Here is a 16,090-nt window from a genome sequence, read left to right on the forward strand (position 1 = left end):
TCTGGGCACCTACTGGGGTTAACTCTTTTCCCCACTAGGGCTCTGGAAAATTCATTGCAATACACACCCGAGAATAAATCTCAACATTTTGAAGAGACTATGTAATAAATAGCACTTATTATAAATATTTTTAAAGCAATTTAACAAGATGATTAAGCTACTCCCTGTATGGTTATTTTGTAATTTTAGAAGCAATATACTATTTAAGTACTAATTAAGTTCAGGAAACCCTCTAATTTGGGATATTTAGAGAAAGATGGGTATCAGTAACACAGTGTGTACATTACAGAGTATTTCTAAAGAGACACAGTGGAATTGTTTAAGACAAATCATTGCAACTGAAACCAGTCTATAAATATGTCCTGGCAAGAGGGAAGTGGGGATTTGCTTTAATCAGCAAAGAAGAATGATTTGTAATTAGCACATCATATGATGTAAATGGATTTCTAAAATGCCTGAGTACACTTGAAAAAAGTCTTTTAAATGTTTTACACATACCCCTTTCAATTTTATTTCCACTGTGCTCTATGAAGAAAAAATAAACAACAGAGAAGTCCCTGTCCAAATTACCTTAAGATCTCAAAGCAGCCCAAATTAATGAGATTTAACTGACAAAAGATATAGTGTGAGTTCACTGAGCTCATTGTTGTCTCAAAGATAGTAACACAATGTGTGAATACTAATGACTTGGCCTGAATATGGGAAACTCACAATAAAAACAAAATGCTTTGTGATTCACATTCTAAAAAGCTATTTAATCAACCTCTACATTCACAGGGCAGAATTCTGGCCTTTTGGCAGGGTCTGTCCGATAAGGAGAGCTGTATCTTTATTGATCACCTGGGATTTACAAAGCCTTATTCCAAGCCTCCTGAGGTAACATGAAAGAAATGCAAGTCATGGTCCTTCCAATTAAAAAGCGAGAGCAAGGAATAACCGCCAGGGGAACAGAGTGTGCAGCTGCTTTATTAGGAATGCCCCTGAGGGACCTCTCCAAAACAGTGTTTATTAATGTTAAGATGCAATTAAGCATGGACATTCTTATTTTAAAAATTAAAAACTTGAAACTCGGCTTTATTTTGCAGTATTGTATCTTAAAATGCATTTTCATATATTGTCCTAATTTCAATTCAACATAATAACTTTGACATGACAGTTGATTTATACAGATGGAAAAATAAATGTAGTTAACAAAATGGCATTGGGCAAAATTTGAGCAGAGTGAATTTCCACCCTCAGGTGGAGTAGAGGAGAGGGCAAGGAAGTTCCCTCTTGAAGTGTATGGGGATGCTTTTCAAGGCTAATATGCTTCTGATTAGAACACTGTGAATTGCTACCTGCTTGGACTCTCAAATATTGATCCTAAAATGGAAAAACAGGACTGAGACATTAATGTCATGGTGCTTGTTTCTTTTAGAACACAATCACTGAGTTGCTAAGGACAGTCGCGGGTATTACTGGCCTGTTGATCTCTCTGGCTTTGATCTTGATCATGACCTCTTCCACCGAGTTCATCCGGCAGGCGTCCTATGAGTTGTTCTGGTACACACACCATGTTTTTATCATCTTCTTTATCGGTCTGGCTATCCACGGGGCAGGGTGAGTCCTTACGGCGGCGTCTTAGAAAGTCTTTTAGATGGAAAAACATGACATGCAAGACTAATGGACACATAGAATGTATGAAAAAAGCACATTCTCTGTGCCAAACACCTTTTTAATAATACTGAAAATAAGCAATGTAGATGGTGAAGGATTATACTTTTCCTAGCTAACTCTGTTGGAGAGTCTTGACATGTATATAAGAATTTTAATGAATGCTGAGTAACAATAGATCTCTGTTTCATTCAGAACCTATTTTCACAATCCAATTTATATGGGATTCGTTGGAATATATATTTTTGACACCCAGAGTTTACTTCTGCTTGACCAAAATCATCCCAGTGTCGGGGAGGGGACAGTGTGTGAGATGGCCAATCTGACCTAGGCTCTGCCACTGGTCTTCAGAGTGACCATGTGCAAGGCTTTCAATTCCCTGAACCTCAGTTTCCCCGTCTGACCTCTAGGAATCCTTTTTCCTCAAACATCCAATAAAATGCTGTGCTGGCATTCAACACCCACCTGGTAACTCTTAATTCCTTCATCAGGAAGCTAGAGCAGCAGCATCTGAAGTATAGCACCTTCAAAGATAGTGTTTTCAGTTCTTTAAATATTACCAAAATGGCTCTAGACCAATTAACCAATTGATGTCTGTAAACTAGGTTGTCCCATATTAATTACTTCATAAATTGATGTTCTTTTTTCCCATGTTAAATTTTCAAAGTACATTTATGTATATGCACGACCAATTTGACCTTGAAAACCGTCCTGCCCAATAGAGACGGTGCTGTTATTCCCCATTTCATAAGGAGGAAACAGATGTTCAAAGGGTTAAGTGATTCGCTCAAGATCCCAGGACAAATAAATGGCAGTCAGACCCAAGACACCGGTCTTCATGCAACCAAACCTTTACTCGTAACAAGCCCTGAAGATTGGTTCTCTACTTCCGCGAATAAACCATTCCTCGACACTTGCAAGACCGTGCCTGGTGATATTGCAAAGCCCTGTATGGCTTGCCAGAAGTTCTTCATCTGCTACCCACACTCACATGATACCATGTCCTGCACCTTGTTCTCCCACCACGGCAGCTGCTGAGTGCAGGGGGGCCGAGTCTCAGAGGTGGACTCTGTTTCTGCCCAGACCTGGAAGGGGAAACACACGGCCCAAGAGGCTGGATGGCCAAGCAGGTCACACACCACGTGGTGACTGTGGATCCCATGCGGGGCCCTCTGGGAGCTCTTCTCAATCAGCACCTCCCAGCAAGTCAACTGCGTCCTCCAGTCTCCCTCCCACACTAGAAGCACCCCTCATCTCAGCCCTCCACTTCTTGAAGGGGCTCCGAGCTGCTGCCACTGCCTCTGCCCAGTTAAGAGCTCCCCCATCATCTGTCAGCTTGTCTGACACAGACATTGTAGGAGGAAGAATTGCCCCAGGGGTGTATTTTACCCTAAAATATTGGCCATCCCTCTGCTAATCTTTAGAAACCTAGTCAGTCAATGTTCATATTGATGCTGCTGCCTGGCTAAGGGCTTTCTAGCCTCTTTTAACTTTAAAATACCTGCAGTTGACTCTTCTGAATGTGCCATCCCTCACCCTGACTTTTTGTATTTGGAGGGTGGGGTGGATGGTATGTCGTCCCCAAGCCTTCCACCCCAAAGACTGTCAGGCCTTCCTTTCTCTGTGGCCTCTTCTGCTGGTGCCAGGGTGTTAACCCCTGTAGTTCATTTGAGAGGCTCTTCATAATTCACATGTGTCTAGAAGAACTCTTCACAAAAATGACATGTGCATCACCCTGATCCTTCCTCCCCGGCATTCACACCCTGGTCCATTGTAGAAGCAAAAGAGGATTTCAATGGGCAGTGTTTCATTGGAGATATTTTTTAATATCCAAATAACATTTCATAAGATGAAATATTTTTTAGTCATTTTAACTTAGTTGGAAGGCTTATTTTGGGATAAGGGCCTCATTTAATCTTCTCAGCGTGAAGTATTCTACAGCTACTGTTTACAGCAAAAAGTAATTTGCAAATTCTGTACAAAAATGCCAAGTAGGATTATTGGAATGTGTTAAAGCCCACTAATCTTCTTATTTTGGGATGGCATAGATGAAGACATAAAAAGTTTAAAAAATTTTAAAAAGATACCTACTGCATTTGAGAAGTGTTCTGAGGTTCCTTTAGGTAAAATACGAAATGTTGTCTAAGGCCTGAGAACGAAGGTGTTAAAATTGACAGATTCTTTTCCTCTGGCTCCTATTTTTTATTCACCCTTCCTCTGTCTGGGCATCATTTGCTCATGGGAGATTCACAGATAGTTTTGCTCATCTAACTCAGTGGGATGTTATCAAGTTGGATGACTTCCATAAAACAGACTGGGAAAAAGGCCAGGATGGCAGTTCTCCAGGCTGTTTCCAAGGGCATTGCCGTGCCCTCGTCCCAGGCCCTACGATGCGAAAGGAGACATGTTACTCCACAGGCTACCCAGGACCTGAGCTGTGTCATGCTAAATTTTCTCTGTGAGGATCATGTTCCTCAAAAGTTAATCCATGTATTTTACTCATAAACTGCTAGGAATTGAGCAACACCTGGATTACATGACCTCAGCATCACATGCTTCACAGCCTGTGCACCAGTGGGTAAAGGGAGGAATTTGTACCTAAGCAAATTGTCCAGGGTCAATGGGTTCTGCATCTGTAGCAAATATAATATAGCAGGATCAGAACTTCCCTGGCAGTCCAGTGGTTAAGACTCCATGCCTCCACTATAGGGGGCATGGGTTCGATCCCTGGTCACGGAACTAAGATCCCACATGCTGCATGGCACGGCCAAAAAATGAAAAAAAAAAAAATATATATATATATATATATAGCAGTACCACAGGACTCTTGATCCAGTGCTCCATTCACGAAGGCCAGCTTCCTTTTTCACTCTCCAATTCAACAATATCGTCTTGAAGGCACATTTCACACTGACCTATTTTTACCCTGTCAAATACTAAGCCTGCTATCAGTCACTGGCGGGAAAAATACCATTATTCAGGGCACTTCTTTTGACTTCTTCACTTGATAACTTCTAGGTGCTTCAGAAACTTCAGAAACAAACCAGGAAGGGTAGAAGTTCAATAAATTTGCAAAATTTCCAAATAGTACAAAGGTAGCCAATTAGCCCAAATCAGCACTCAGGATAAGACATAACCTAATTAAAGTCAACAGTCTACAAAAGGATGTGTTCCCACAATTTCCCTTCATTATGAATTCTCTAATACAGACGCTTTCAATTTAACACAGGATACCACCGAGGGGCACTTCTTTTCTGGTATCTTCAGAGTTACTCGAAGCTTCTTAAATTCCTATTTTTAAAGATGCTCAGGGAAATACACCCCAGCCCAGATTTCAAGACAGTGGAAATGTTATTGCAGAGTCCGTCGTAGACTATGTATCTGTGGCATCCCAACACTGCACAAAATCAGTTTCAAATTTGGCGGTTTTGTTTTGTTTTGTTTTTAATGGCAAGTCGGATTGTTCGAGGGCAAACCGCTGAGAGTCTTCTGCTACACAACGTCACCTTCTGTAGAGAACACCTCGCTGAGTGGCAGACGGCTGCCCGGTGCCCCGTGCCTCAATTTTCTGGCAAGGAACCTTCGGTAAGAATGAGCCCAGGAGCTTTTAAAAATAGCTGTCGCCACAGTTGAAATAGCTAGAGCTTTTATATGCTTGAAAAAAGAACAGCGCATGTCACCATGAGACAAAGCCAACTCTTTATTAAGTGTGCTAATGGGGAACTCGAGTTATGGATCATTTTACAAGAGGTTGCCTGCCAAAAGCACTTTGTTCATTTTGAAACGTGTCCTTCCACTTACATTTAAATATGGATGGCTGAGAGGGTGGGAATTCAGAGCCCCCCCCCCCCCCCACCGCTCCCCCGCAAGCACAGTCCTGTCTCCAGAGGAGTCAGAAAGCTGTTTGGCTCACCTCCCTCTGCACTCAGCTCCCTACCCCCTGAACAACTGCCCTCTCCACTCTGAGAATTAATTGCATCCCTTCCCAAATGAACATTAGGCGACGACCAAATGAGAATCATGCCCTCTTTATAAGCTTGCCTTCTTTCTTTCCACAACTTTCGAGATGGAAAAAATTGAGTTTACGCGCATTTACTTCCTGTTCTAATTAAGCTTTTACTACTGAAATAATGAGAATATTAGCCCCAAATAGACTTAACTAGAGTAGACGATAATGTCCACAGGATCTCAAAAGTAAGATTTCCAGGGTATGCTGTAAGCATGACACTTGGTGGCATAGATAAATAGAAATAGTAATTCTCTTTGGTATCCTCACAGGTCTTAGAACAATGCAAACCTTGGGGCAGCTGGGTAATGCATGAAGGAAAGTAAATGAAACCAGCAGATTAAAACGAGGAGGAAACAAGTACCAAAAAATATGTATCATTAAACAATGGGAAGATAGTTTTCAGTATATAAATGGTGAGGATTCGGGAAATTATGTCATCAGCATGTGAAGAATATAATGATTGACTTTTTCGAAAATCCCTAACTCTATTAAATTAAGCGCTGGATTTTAAGAGTGGAAACAGCTAGGAAGAATGTTTAAAACCGAGAGAAGTACAATGGATGTGTCCATTAGGCTGTGGTTCTTTTAATGGCCGGTATAGATTGTCTCTGTCTTAAACCCAACCATCGGGAGCCACTACCCAGCCTGCATATTAATGAGGAACACGAAGGCCTCACTAAAATGTTCAGCTACAGTGTCTCCATAAAAAAATCAATACTCTCCCACACCTCATGAATACAGACTAGAGCCCGCTTCCAGCAGCGTATGCTGACGTTAACTATCATGAAGAGGGGGGAACGTACCCACCTCTCTGTTCACTCTCCCCTGCTATACTTCCTCGCACACCCAAACTCAGGTTGTCACTCTTTCCCATTATTTTTAATGGATCCTGATTCAAAGCGTGTGTGGGCTCTGCAATTACCGCTTGGCTGAGCTGTACGATATTCTCTCTGATGTCTTAGAGACACTGAATCCAAAAGGCATCCCAAGGACAAGTGCCCTCGCTTCACTGCACCACACCTACCCCGTCTTTGCAGGAATCCATCTCTTCCTCTTTGCCTCTCTTAACTCGGTGCATTTTCATGGTGCTTTTCTCAATAGAATATATTTATCAGTTCACCTTTAAGGGTGTACTACTCCCACGGTAGAGCTAAGGATGCTTTGTACATCACTTCATATAAACTGAACTGATCAAAGGAAACAGTTATACTTCGCAATCCCCTTTTCCCCCACTTGTCTCACTCCCCCTCTCTACCCAAACTCACAGACACATGCAAGACTCCAGACTCTATAGAATTCCTCATGCAAAATCCATCCCAAAAGATGCCTTGGTCTTCCTTAGCCAAAGAAGCGCCTTATTTCATTTAACTGCAACATTAACAACTAATAATAGTAATAAGACTGGCACTTTTTAAATTACTAGGGAATGATGTCAATGGTATAGGAAAAAGCTTTAACTGAGGTAGAGTCAATTTAGCAAACTTTTGCCAAGTGGTTATTATATTCTTGGCATCACAGTAGACGCAGGATTCAGGGATGTGGTTTCCGCTCCTGGAAATCTTATTGTCTAGAAAAAGAGGCCATTCGTAAACACATACATAAAATAAAATCAAAGCCAGCATGTTCTTATTTCTGGTAGGAATGAAAAACCAGGAGTGAAAGTGGAGGAAACAAGTTTCATTACTGCAGCTTTTAAATCAACATGGTTTTATTTCTATCATAAAATACTCACTGTACCATGACTTTTTGAGTATTTTTAGAGAAGAAAAAATAAAGCTAAAAATCCACAGGTCTTTTAACATTAAAGAAACTTAGATACTAAATAGACCTGACCCTTTATTTAATAGATGGAGAAATCGAGGTCCAAGGAGCTTTTATTTCTTACCTATGGTCACAAAGGGCATTCCTAGCAAAATCACATCAAGGAGCCAGAGCTCCTAACTCTGTGGCCATGAGCTTTCACCTCTCTACTCTTCGACATTCATTCTGAATCTCTGGCCTCCTTCCACTCCTCATTTTGTCAGCTCTCTGCTGCTATCTACAGCTCTATGACCCCGACATTGTGTTTATCTCTGTGAGTAGAACTAAAGCATATAAGAGCTTGGAGGGAACCCAAATAATAATTTCCTTCAATTCTCCCATTTTATAAAGCAGAAAATTTGAACATAAAAAAACCCAAGATTTTCCTAAAGGCATAGGGTGAGGGATGGTTACCCCAAGATCAGAAGCCAGGTCTTCTGGGACCCAGTCCAAGTTCTACCTTGCCCCTCCCGCTCTGGGCCGTGTCTCCTTCTTGTTTTTACTTGCTCTTGCCTATCCTGGTCATCACTGCCGGGATATTTATCTTTGAATATTCATCTCTGGCCATCCTCTCCCTCCATTCCTACCTTCCAGGGGCCCCAGGAGTATCACAGTGTAACTAAACTGGGCTTTCTCCTCCTGGAGCAATTTATATACTAGATAGAGATAGAGCCAAGGATTAATAGCTTACATTCTCCTCCCTGACTAACCGTACAAAGAAAAATAATCCGTTCCATTTTGTCAACATGGAAAAAGCAGAGAGCATGACTGACTTGACACCAACAAAATGAAGTGTATGTTGTCACAAACTTTCTAAAATGGGTGTGGAAGATTACTTGTAAAATCACATAGAAACTATGGGAGTGATTTTGCAAATCTCTCTCTAAGCTCATATAGAAAGAATTGCATCCTTGTTATCATTTCTGTAAATATCCAAGCCAACTCTCAAAATATTTTTTGGTTCATTCGAGCATAAGAGACCTAAGGATTCACTGCTTTGGTCCAACCACATCCTCCACGTCTACCCCTTCCTGCCTCATCCCTTACTCTGATCATCATCCTTACCTCACCCACAGCACAGGTGGACAGAAGGTTTTATTCTCTCTGCTATTCTGCACACATTGCTGAACCCCACTGAGGCAGAAAAGAATAAGTGGGTCAAATTGCTTTGTGTTGCCTACATAAATCGAGCCTTTGTCAGGCAAACAAGAGGCTCCCAGGGAAAAAGCACAGAAGGTTGATGTAAGTGAGAAAAAGTGCAGTGCAAACAGACCTAGAAATAAACAAAAGAGATTTAGAAGAAACAGGAAAGATAACAAAAGCAAAAATGATGCTGAAGGGCTTGTGACCGGTCAACAGAAAAGACAGAGAAGGATAATAGGGGAGTAATGAACAAGGAAGGTGATGAGTCAGTCGGTGAGGTTTTTAGTGAATATCTGAGTTCAAGAGAAGGGGACACCCTTTCTGTTCCTGAGATAGGATTCTAAGAGTAAGGTCGGTGGATTTAGAATTCCAAGGAGGGAATTCGGGGAAGTTAGGAGAAGGCTTGGGTTCTAGTCCTGGCTCTCTTGAGACCGCCTTCTGTGTCCCTAGGCAACTCATACTCATTCCCAGAACGTTATGTTATTTCTTCTTTAAAAGAAGAACTAGACTAGATATCCAAGAACCCTTATCCTCCTAAAATTCAATGAATTAATGAGTCTCTAATAGTTTGTAGAATACGTACCCTTTCTAATGTCAGCATTGGACAGAAAGAAGCATGATGACATGGGAAGAGCACAGGCTGGGTGGTCAAGACCAGTTCATGTCTTCACTGTGCACCTTGTTTATCACCTTTGTGACCCTGGACAATTTGTTTCATCTTGCTGAGCCTTAGTTTCCTTTTCTGCAAAATAAAGAGAATATCATATGCCTCAGAAGGTTGTTTGATATCAAACCTTCAAAATTTTTAAGTTGCCATTCCTTGCCTTTTAGGGGAAGCACACACCTAATGCTGTAACCCAACCCATGGTACAAGAGTGGCCTGCTGGTAAACTGACCCTCAGTAAGGCAGATTATACTCATAAAAGGTTAACACAGAATGGGGAAGTTCCCTGTCAAAATTCTCCAGACAAGTGTTGAGGCTTTTGCTCTGATTCTGTAAACCTAGATTTAAAGTGTTGAAAACTGGGGACTTCCCTGGCATTCAAGTGGTTAAGACTTCGCTTTCCAATGCAGGGGGTGTGGGTTCGATCCTTGGTCGGGGATCTGTGATCCCACATGCCTCGTGGCCAAAAAAACCAAAACATAAAACAGAAGCACTATTGTAACAAATTCAATAAAGGAAGACTTTTAAAAAAATAAAGTGCTGAGAAACTAAGTTTGTTTTATTCCATATAACATTGGCTGCACGCATGTGTGTGAGTGGGAGTGGGAGGGTGGGTGTGTGAGTTGCTCTAGGCAGATCCCCCAAGTTGTGATGCATTGTTGGCCCCCAAAATTACTATCCGAAACATTTTTTATTGAATTCTCATGTCCTGTTAACTCAGTAATGTAGTTTGTAAGCCTTTGACTTTGGCTGAGTTTGGGAGCATTTATGACCCTATCATATATAACATAAACATCAATCTGCTTTCTATTTCTTTGCAAATGCAGTTATTTCTAATTGCATAAAAGCATCATTGATCAAGTAAGCCTAAAAACCAATACAGAAGAGTTTAGTCTCTTAAATAAGCTTGTAGACTTCAAGGAATAATTGAATGTTATAGCATTTAATACAAGGAGATATCTTTGTTGTTGATAACTGGCCCAAACTTAAAGGAAAATGTCTAAACTCCGTCGTGTTACATATTGATTGGTTCAAATTGGAAATATTTGGATTCTATTTTCATTTCCTTTTCCTCTCTCTCTGCAGGCTTGGAAATGGGTTTTAGGCCCTGTGGTCTTGTATGCGTGTGAAAGAATACTTCGGTTCTGGCGATTTCAACAAGAAGTAGTCATTACCAAGGTATGCATGCAGGTTTAAGTCTGAAGAAAAACCTGAGTGTAGATGAAAATTTTTTATTAGCCCAAGTTTTTAATTTGCCATTTTTATTGCAGAACCATCTGTAATTTAGAGGCTCATCTTCTGTTCTAATAATTTCTTGTATCCTGTGCATCTTTTAGTGAGACTAATTTTACTGAAGACAGGGAGCAGGGCTCTGACTGGTGCACAGAATTCTGATAAAGGTTATGGTACAGCCCTGGAATCATCTGTATTTCTCTTTATTTCGGTGTCTCTCTAGGGGGAGAACGCAGGAGGGCTGAGTATGCTTTACATGGATCATAGTGACTTAGAGTATAATCACTTCCTCCACAGCATAAAAATACGAATGTTGCAAACACGCAAATAATTCACATATTTTCAAATACACACACTCTCACTTGGAACCACTCAACAGAAGATGCGGGAACAGTCACCCTCAGGTTCAAAGGGAGAAAGGGCACTCGGGGCGTTCAAAATGGAGAGGAAGGGCCCTGCCCTAAGGAATGAAGGCATGGTGGTAATATTTTCCAATCTTGCCCTCCCTCCTCACCGCTCTCCAGTTTTTACCTCGTGCTGGAGGAAGACCTCAGCAGATAGATCAAGAATACATGCCTAGGAGGACTTCCCTGACGGTCCAGTGGTTAAGAGTCCATGCTTCCACTGCAGCGGTTCAATCCCTGGTTGGGGACCAGGATCGGGCATGCTGCACAGTGTAGCCAAAAGATTTTTTAAAAAAGAATAAATGCCAAGGAGACCGAAAGCCTACCCCAAACTCTCCCCCTAGTTGTTTCAATCTCTTAAAAGAAATTCTCTGCTAACCAAACCCATGCAGCTTTGCTAATACAATATTAACAGAATACTTTGTCTCTTTAACTGTCTTCATGAAAGCAGATGCGCAGAAATTGCTCCATATTTCTGTTTTAAACTGCTTCCCTGTTGCTGTTTTTAAGTTAAGCACCAAAGGATATGAAGCTGTATCAAGAGCCAGACAGTAAAACTTCTGGAAATCGACTCGAGCTGTTACTAGGGAGACCATTTAACAGCAGAATCAGAACGAGTATCAGTAGGGAGAGGAGAAACTAATGATTAAAATGCTGTGAAATTCTCTTCTGAATGGAAAAATACTGTCACAGTATCTAGACACTAGATTCTGCCCCCTTATACCTCCTGCCACAAAAGAAGACCTGGGGGCCTGGCAACAAGAGGGAAGTCTAAGAAGGGAAATTAGTTCATTGTCTCTGATAAGTAGCAAGTTATAGAGCTCTTTAAAAAATAATAGCCTTTGCATCACGCTTTCTTACATCTAAAACTCAGAGCCTAGGCAGGAGATTGGACGAGACTTGACTAAAACCAAACCAAATGAATAAAACATTTCAGAGTATGAAGGCTGTTTTTCACTCAGAATGGAGAAATACCAGGGTTAGTTCACAAAGAAGCAGGAAAAGATGCACATCATTGAAAATAGTAACAAACTGGACCTATATTTTAAAACACGAAGTTGATTCTGTGGCTATTTTGATAACTTTAAGCATGATTAAGTGCTGTGGATGATATGCTAGTTTAGAATTCTCTTGGGCCTGAAATTAACTGTGCTATCGAAATAGTGGCCACTTGGGACAAACAGTCACGTGCTGGACACCACTTTGCCCCTGGATGCAGCTACCCAAATTTCCTACCTAGCACGCTGAAGGAGGTCAGTGTCATTCTTGCTGGAGTTGCCATCACTTTCATGTCCGGGTTGGAACGATTCTCGAAAACTCAAAATGAATGGTCTATGTCAATCATACCTCAGAAAAGTTGATATAAAAATTTTAAAACCTTTGATGGAATGAAGGCCATTGTCTTAGTATTTAACCTGAGTGAAAGAACCAGCACCTCTCTTGCTGTGATTTAGGTGGTAAGCCATCCATCTGGAGTGCTAGAACTTCACATGAAAAAGCGTGACTTTAAAATGGCACCAGGGCAGTACGTCTTGATCCAGTGCCCATCCATATCCTCGCTAGAGTGGCACCCCTTCACCCTCACCTCCGCTCCCCAGGAGGACTTCTTCAGTGTGCACATCCGGGCAGCAGGAGACTGGACAGAAGCTTTATGCAAGGCCTTTGGGGCAAACGGACAGGCCCTGAAGGAGCCCTGGAGCCTGCCAAGGTGGGAGCCCATTTCTCTTTTATGTGTAAGTTAGAATATTATAAAAAATAGGGTCCTTTAGTGCATCAACATGCTAACAACTTCTGCAATATATTATTCTGTATGGTAAATTTGAATCCATTTATAAAATTTGAGACTCTCTATTAAAAAAATATAACTCAGCAGATTTCCATTTGGAGCAAGTACATTTCTTTAAAAAACAAATGTTCAAGACAGGTGATGATCCAGGGAGAGGAAACATTTTGCTTTCCCAGGTCCAAAACGTCACTTTGGCAAATTATAAGCAGCTTATGATGAGTAAGGCAGCCTGGTGAACTTTTTGCTGTCACGGTCTGAGGTTTTTCAATTATATTTGTAAAGTTTGGTCTTCGTAAAAAGGATGCTTTACAGTCCAAATTAACCTGGCAGCCTCCATACACTGGAGAAAGAGCTAAACGATTAGACTAAAGCTCAGAAAATGACAAAATAATCTGAGAATCAAGAAAGTTAGTGGTGGTGTGCATTGTCAATCCCACATGTGTGATTGCAAAAAGTATTAATTAACCTCCACTGTGTGCCAGAAATACAAAGATGGCAAAACATTGCCTCCATTCTCTAGGACTTCTGAAATCAACACTGGTGTGCAAACAAATGATTTAATTTTGCTACACGGACGATGGGTAGACCTGAGAAAGTGGAATAACACTGATACCATATGTAGTTTCCTGGAGTTGTCGTAACAAAGTACCATGAACCAAGGGCCTTAAAACAACAGAAGTGTTATCTCTCACAGTTCTGGAGACTGCAGGTCTGAAATCTCGGTGTCAGCAGGGCCGTGCTCCCTCTGAAAGCTGTAGGAAGGATTCTTCCTTAGCTCCTCCCAGCTCCTGGTGGTTTGCCAGCCATCCTCGGCGTTCTGAGGCTGCGGCTGGCTGTGACAGTCCAGTCTCTGCATCTGTCATTACATGTTGTCCTCCCCTCTTGTGTCTGTGTCTCTGTGTTTCTGTGGTCCCTTCTTGCAAAGACACCAGTCACACTGGATTAAGGGCCCATCTTCCTGGATGACCTCATCTTAACTTGATTACATCTGCAACAATCCTATTTCCAAATAAGGTCACATCGGAAGATAGGATTTCAGCGTATCAACTGGACTAAACAATTGAATCCAAAACAACATCCTCTTCAGAAAAGCCTGGGCATGCGACAGAAGTCCCAGTGTCCTTGGCTCCTTTTAGTAAACAGTGGCTTAGAATTGATTCCCACTCTTGCTGCAGGATTATACAATAAGCACTCAAAGCCCATGTTTCAGGACCCAGAAAAACAGGGACACACACAAAAATGTTGAGAAAAACTTTGTGAAGGAATTTGATATTTCAAAAGAAGCATCAAGACATCCCCTCTTCTGCCATCCTTGGAGGGTATCAGGAACTGCCAAGCAGGTGACCACAGCTACAAGACTTCAGGTGGTGAACCCAGTAAGGACACACTTAGAATGGAACTTCCTAAGGGCAAGAGGTTGTCCTCCTCTATACGTCCCATGCCTAGAACAGTGTCTGACACGTAGTGGATACAGAGTAAATATTTGATGAGGAATGAATACCTGGACCCAAGATGGATGCTTCAACTCATTTAATTTAACAAATATTTACCCGTGGTAAACTAGGCACCAGAATAAATTTAAGGCACAGAATCTACGCAGCTTATTGTCCCTCCTCTGTCTTCCCATGGGACACTGAACTGTGACTATGTAGCACTGGGCTTGCTTGTGTTGAGTGGGTGGGAAGAGCCACAGTCTTCATTTCAAACACTGGTACTAAAGAGCAGTGTGATGATAAACCAAGTACAAACATCATCTATTCAGAGCCCCAAGTCACAAGACAACATCTGACTATTCCATTAAGACCTTATCCTTTTTATCGTGGAAAGGAAGCCATGTAACAGAATTCTGAGGTTCAGAGTGTAGTGTGAATGCTTAAAATCAGGAATGAAAGCATACACACATGCACATGCATGCACACACACAGGTCCCAGCCCTCCCTTGGCATTGCCAAGGTGGATGCCTTCATCCTATTTGCTAGTCTGGTTTCTGCTCTGAGTGTATACAGTTGTCCGGCCTATCGACCAACCTTCCTCTTCACAAACCAGCTCTCATTTCAGCCAGTCCCCCAACAAGAGCTCGGGAAGTGTTTCTCCGTAGTCGGTATGCTTTCTTTCTTTTTGTTTTATTGAAGTAGAGTTGATTTACAATGTTGTGTTAGTTTCAGGTGTACAGCAAAGTGATTCCATTTTACATATATACATATATCTATTTCTTTTAGATTCTTTCCCCTTAGAGATTATTACAAAATACTGTGTATAGTTCCCTGTGCTATACAGTAGGTCCTTGTTGGTTATCTATTTTATATACAGTAGTGTGTACATGTCAATCCCAACCTCCTAGTTTATCCCTCCCCCACTCTCCCCTTTGGTAACCATATGTATGTTTTCTATGCCTGTGGGTCTATTTGTGTTTTGTATATAAGTTCATTTGTATCTTTTTCTTAGGGTTCCATGAAATATCGTATGATACTTAGCATGCTTTTATCTCCAGAGTGCATCTTCAGCGCAAGGCCTGACATGATCTGGCCCCCAGACCTCCCTGGGCACCCCTGCTGCACCACCTGCTCCCTCGCTCACTCAGCCACTCTTCCAGCCTCCTGCTTCCCTCCCACACCAAGCACGCTCGCCTCAGGGCCTTTGCCGCTGCAGCTCCCTCTCCCTGGCACACTCTTCCCCCGGTCTCTGCTTGGCCGCCCCCTCACTGCCCCCAGGTCTCTGCTCTAATGTCGTCTAACGAGGCCTTCCCTTCCCGTTTCTTGCGATCCAGCAACCCCGACAGACACTCCACACTCGTCGTGGTCACTGTGCCCCGCGCCTTACTTTCTTCCTCTCCACCTGACACACTAAATGCCTGGTTGTTTATTTGTTTACCATTTAACTCCCCACACGAGAATGGGAACTTTATCTCTTTGATTCACTTTGTTGTCCCCAGTGACCAGAACGGGCCCTAACTCTCAGCTGGCACTCAATAAATATTTACCAGGTGAATAAAAATGAGTCATTGTACACAGTGCAGCTTCCCTTCATTTGTTAACTTCGTTTGACCTCTGCCTCTATATATGCGTAGGCATAAGAAACCCCCCAAAACCTAGAATTTGTTTAAATCTTCAACACATGACAAATCAGAATTTTACTGAACTTCCTTCGATGATTTTACCTCTCAACATTGTTTTAATTTTGGATTAAACGGAACAGTTTAGGGAGGGTACCATAATTCTTCACTGCTTTGCACCCAGAAAGGATTTAATCCAGTCCCAGGAACCTGTGAGACAAGCAGTGACTGAGGACCCCAAGAGGAGATGCAAAGCTTAGTGAAGAGCAGGGAAGCTCTTCCTCTGAACTCAGGAAAAAGGACAATGAAGCTCTTTTAAAAGACTTCGCATTAACTGATACACACT

General features: G+C 41.9%; 1 protein-coding gene across 1 annotated transcript in view; it reads left to right on the forward strand.

Annotated features, from left to right (window-relative positions):
- Window positions 1–16,090, forward strand: part of NOX3 (NADPH oxidase 3) — a 57,996-nt gene that overhangs the window by 11,517 nt on the left and 30,389 nt on the right. Inside the window, exons 6-9 of the mRNA XM_065888731.1 lie at window positions 1,418–1,599; window positions 5,109–5,238; window positions 10,356–10,448; window positions 12,361–12,614. Of these exons, the coding sequence (XP_065744803.1) occupies window positions 1,418–1,599; window positions 5,109–5,238; window positions 10,356–10,448; window positions 12,361–12,614 (659 nt within the window). The remainder of the gene's footprint in view (window positions 1–1,417; window positions 1,600–5,108; window positions 5,239–10,355; window positions 10,449–12,360; window positions 12,615–16,090) is intronic.

The sequence above is a fragment of the Phocoena phocoena genome, chromosome 12 (assembly GCF_963924675.1).
Source record: "Phocoena phocoena chromosome 12, mPhoPho1.1, whole genome shotgun sequence".
Taxonomy (NCBI): Eukaryota; Metazoa; Chordata; class Mammalia; order Artiodactyla; family Phocoenidae; genus Phocoena; species Phocoena phocoena.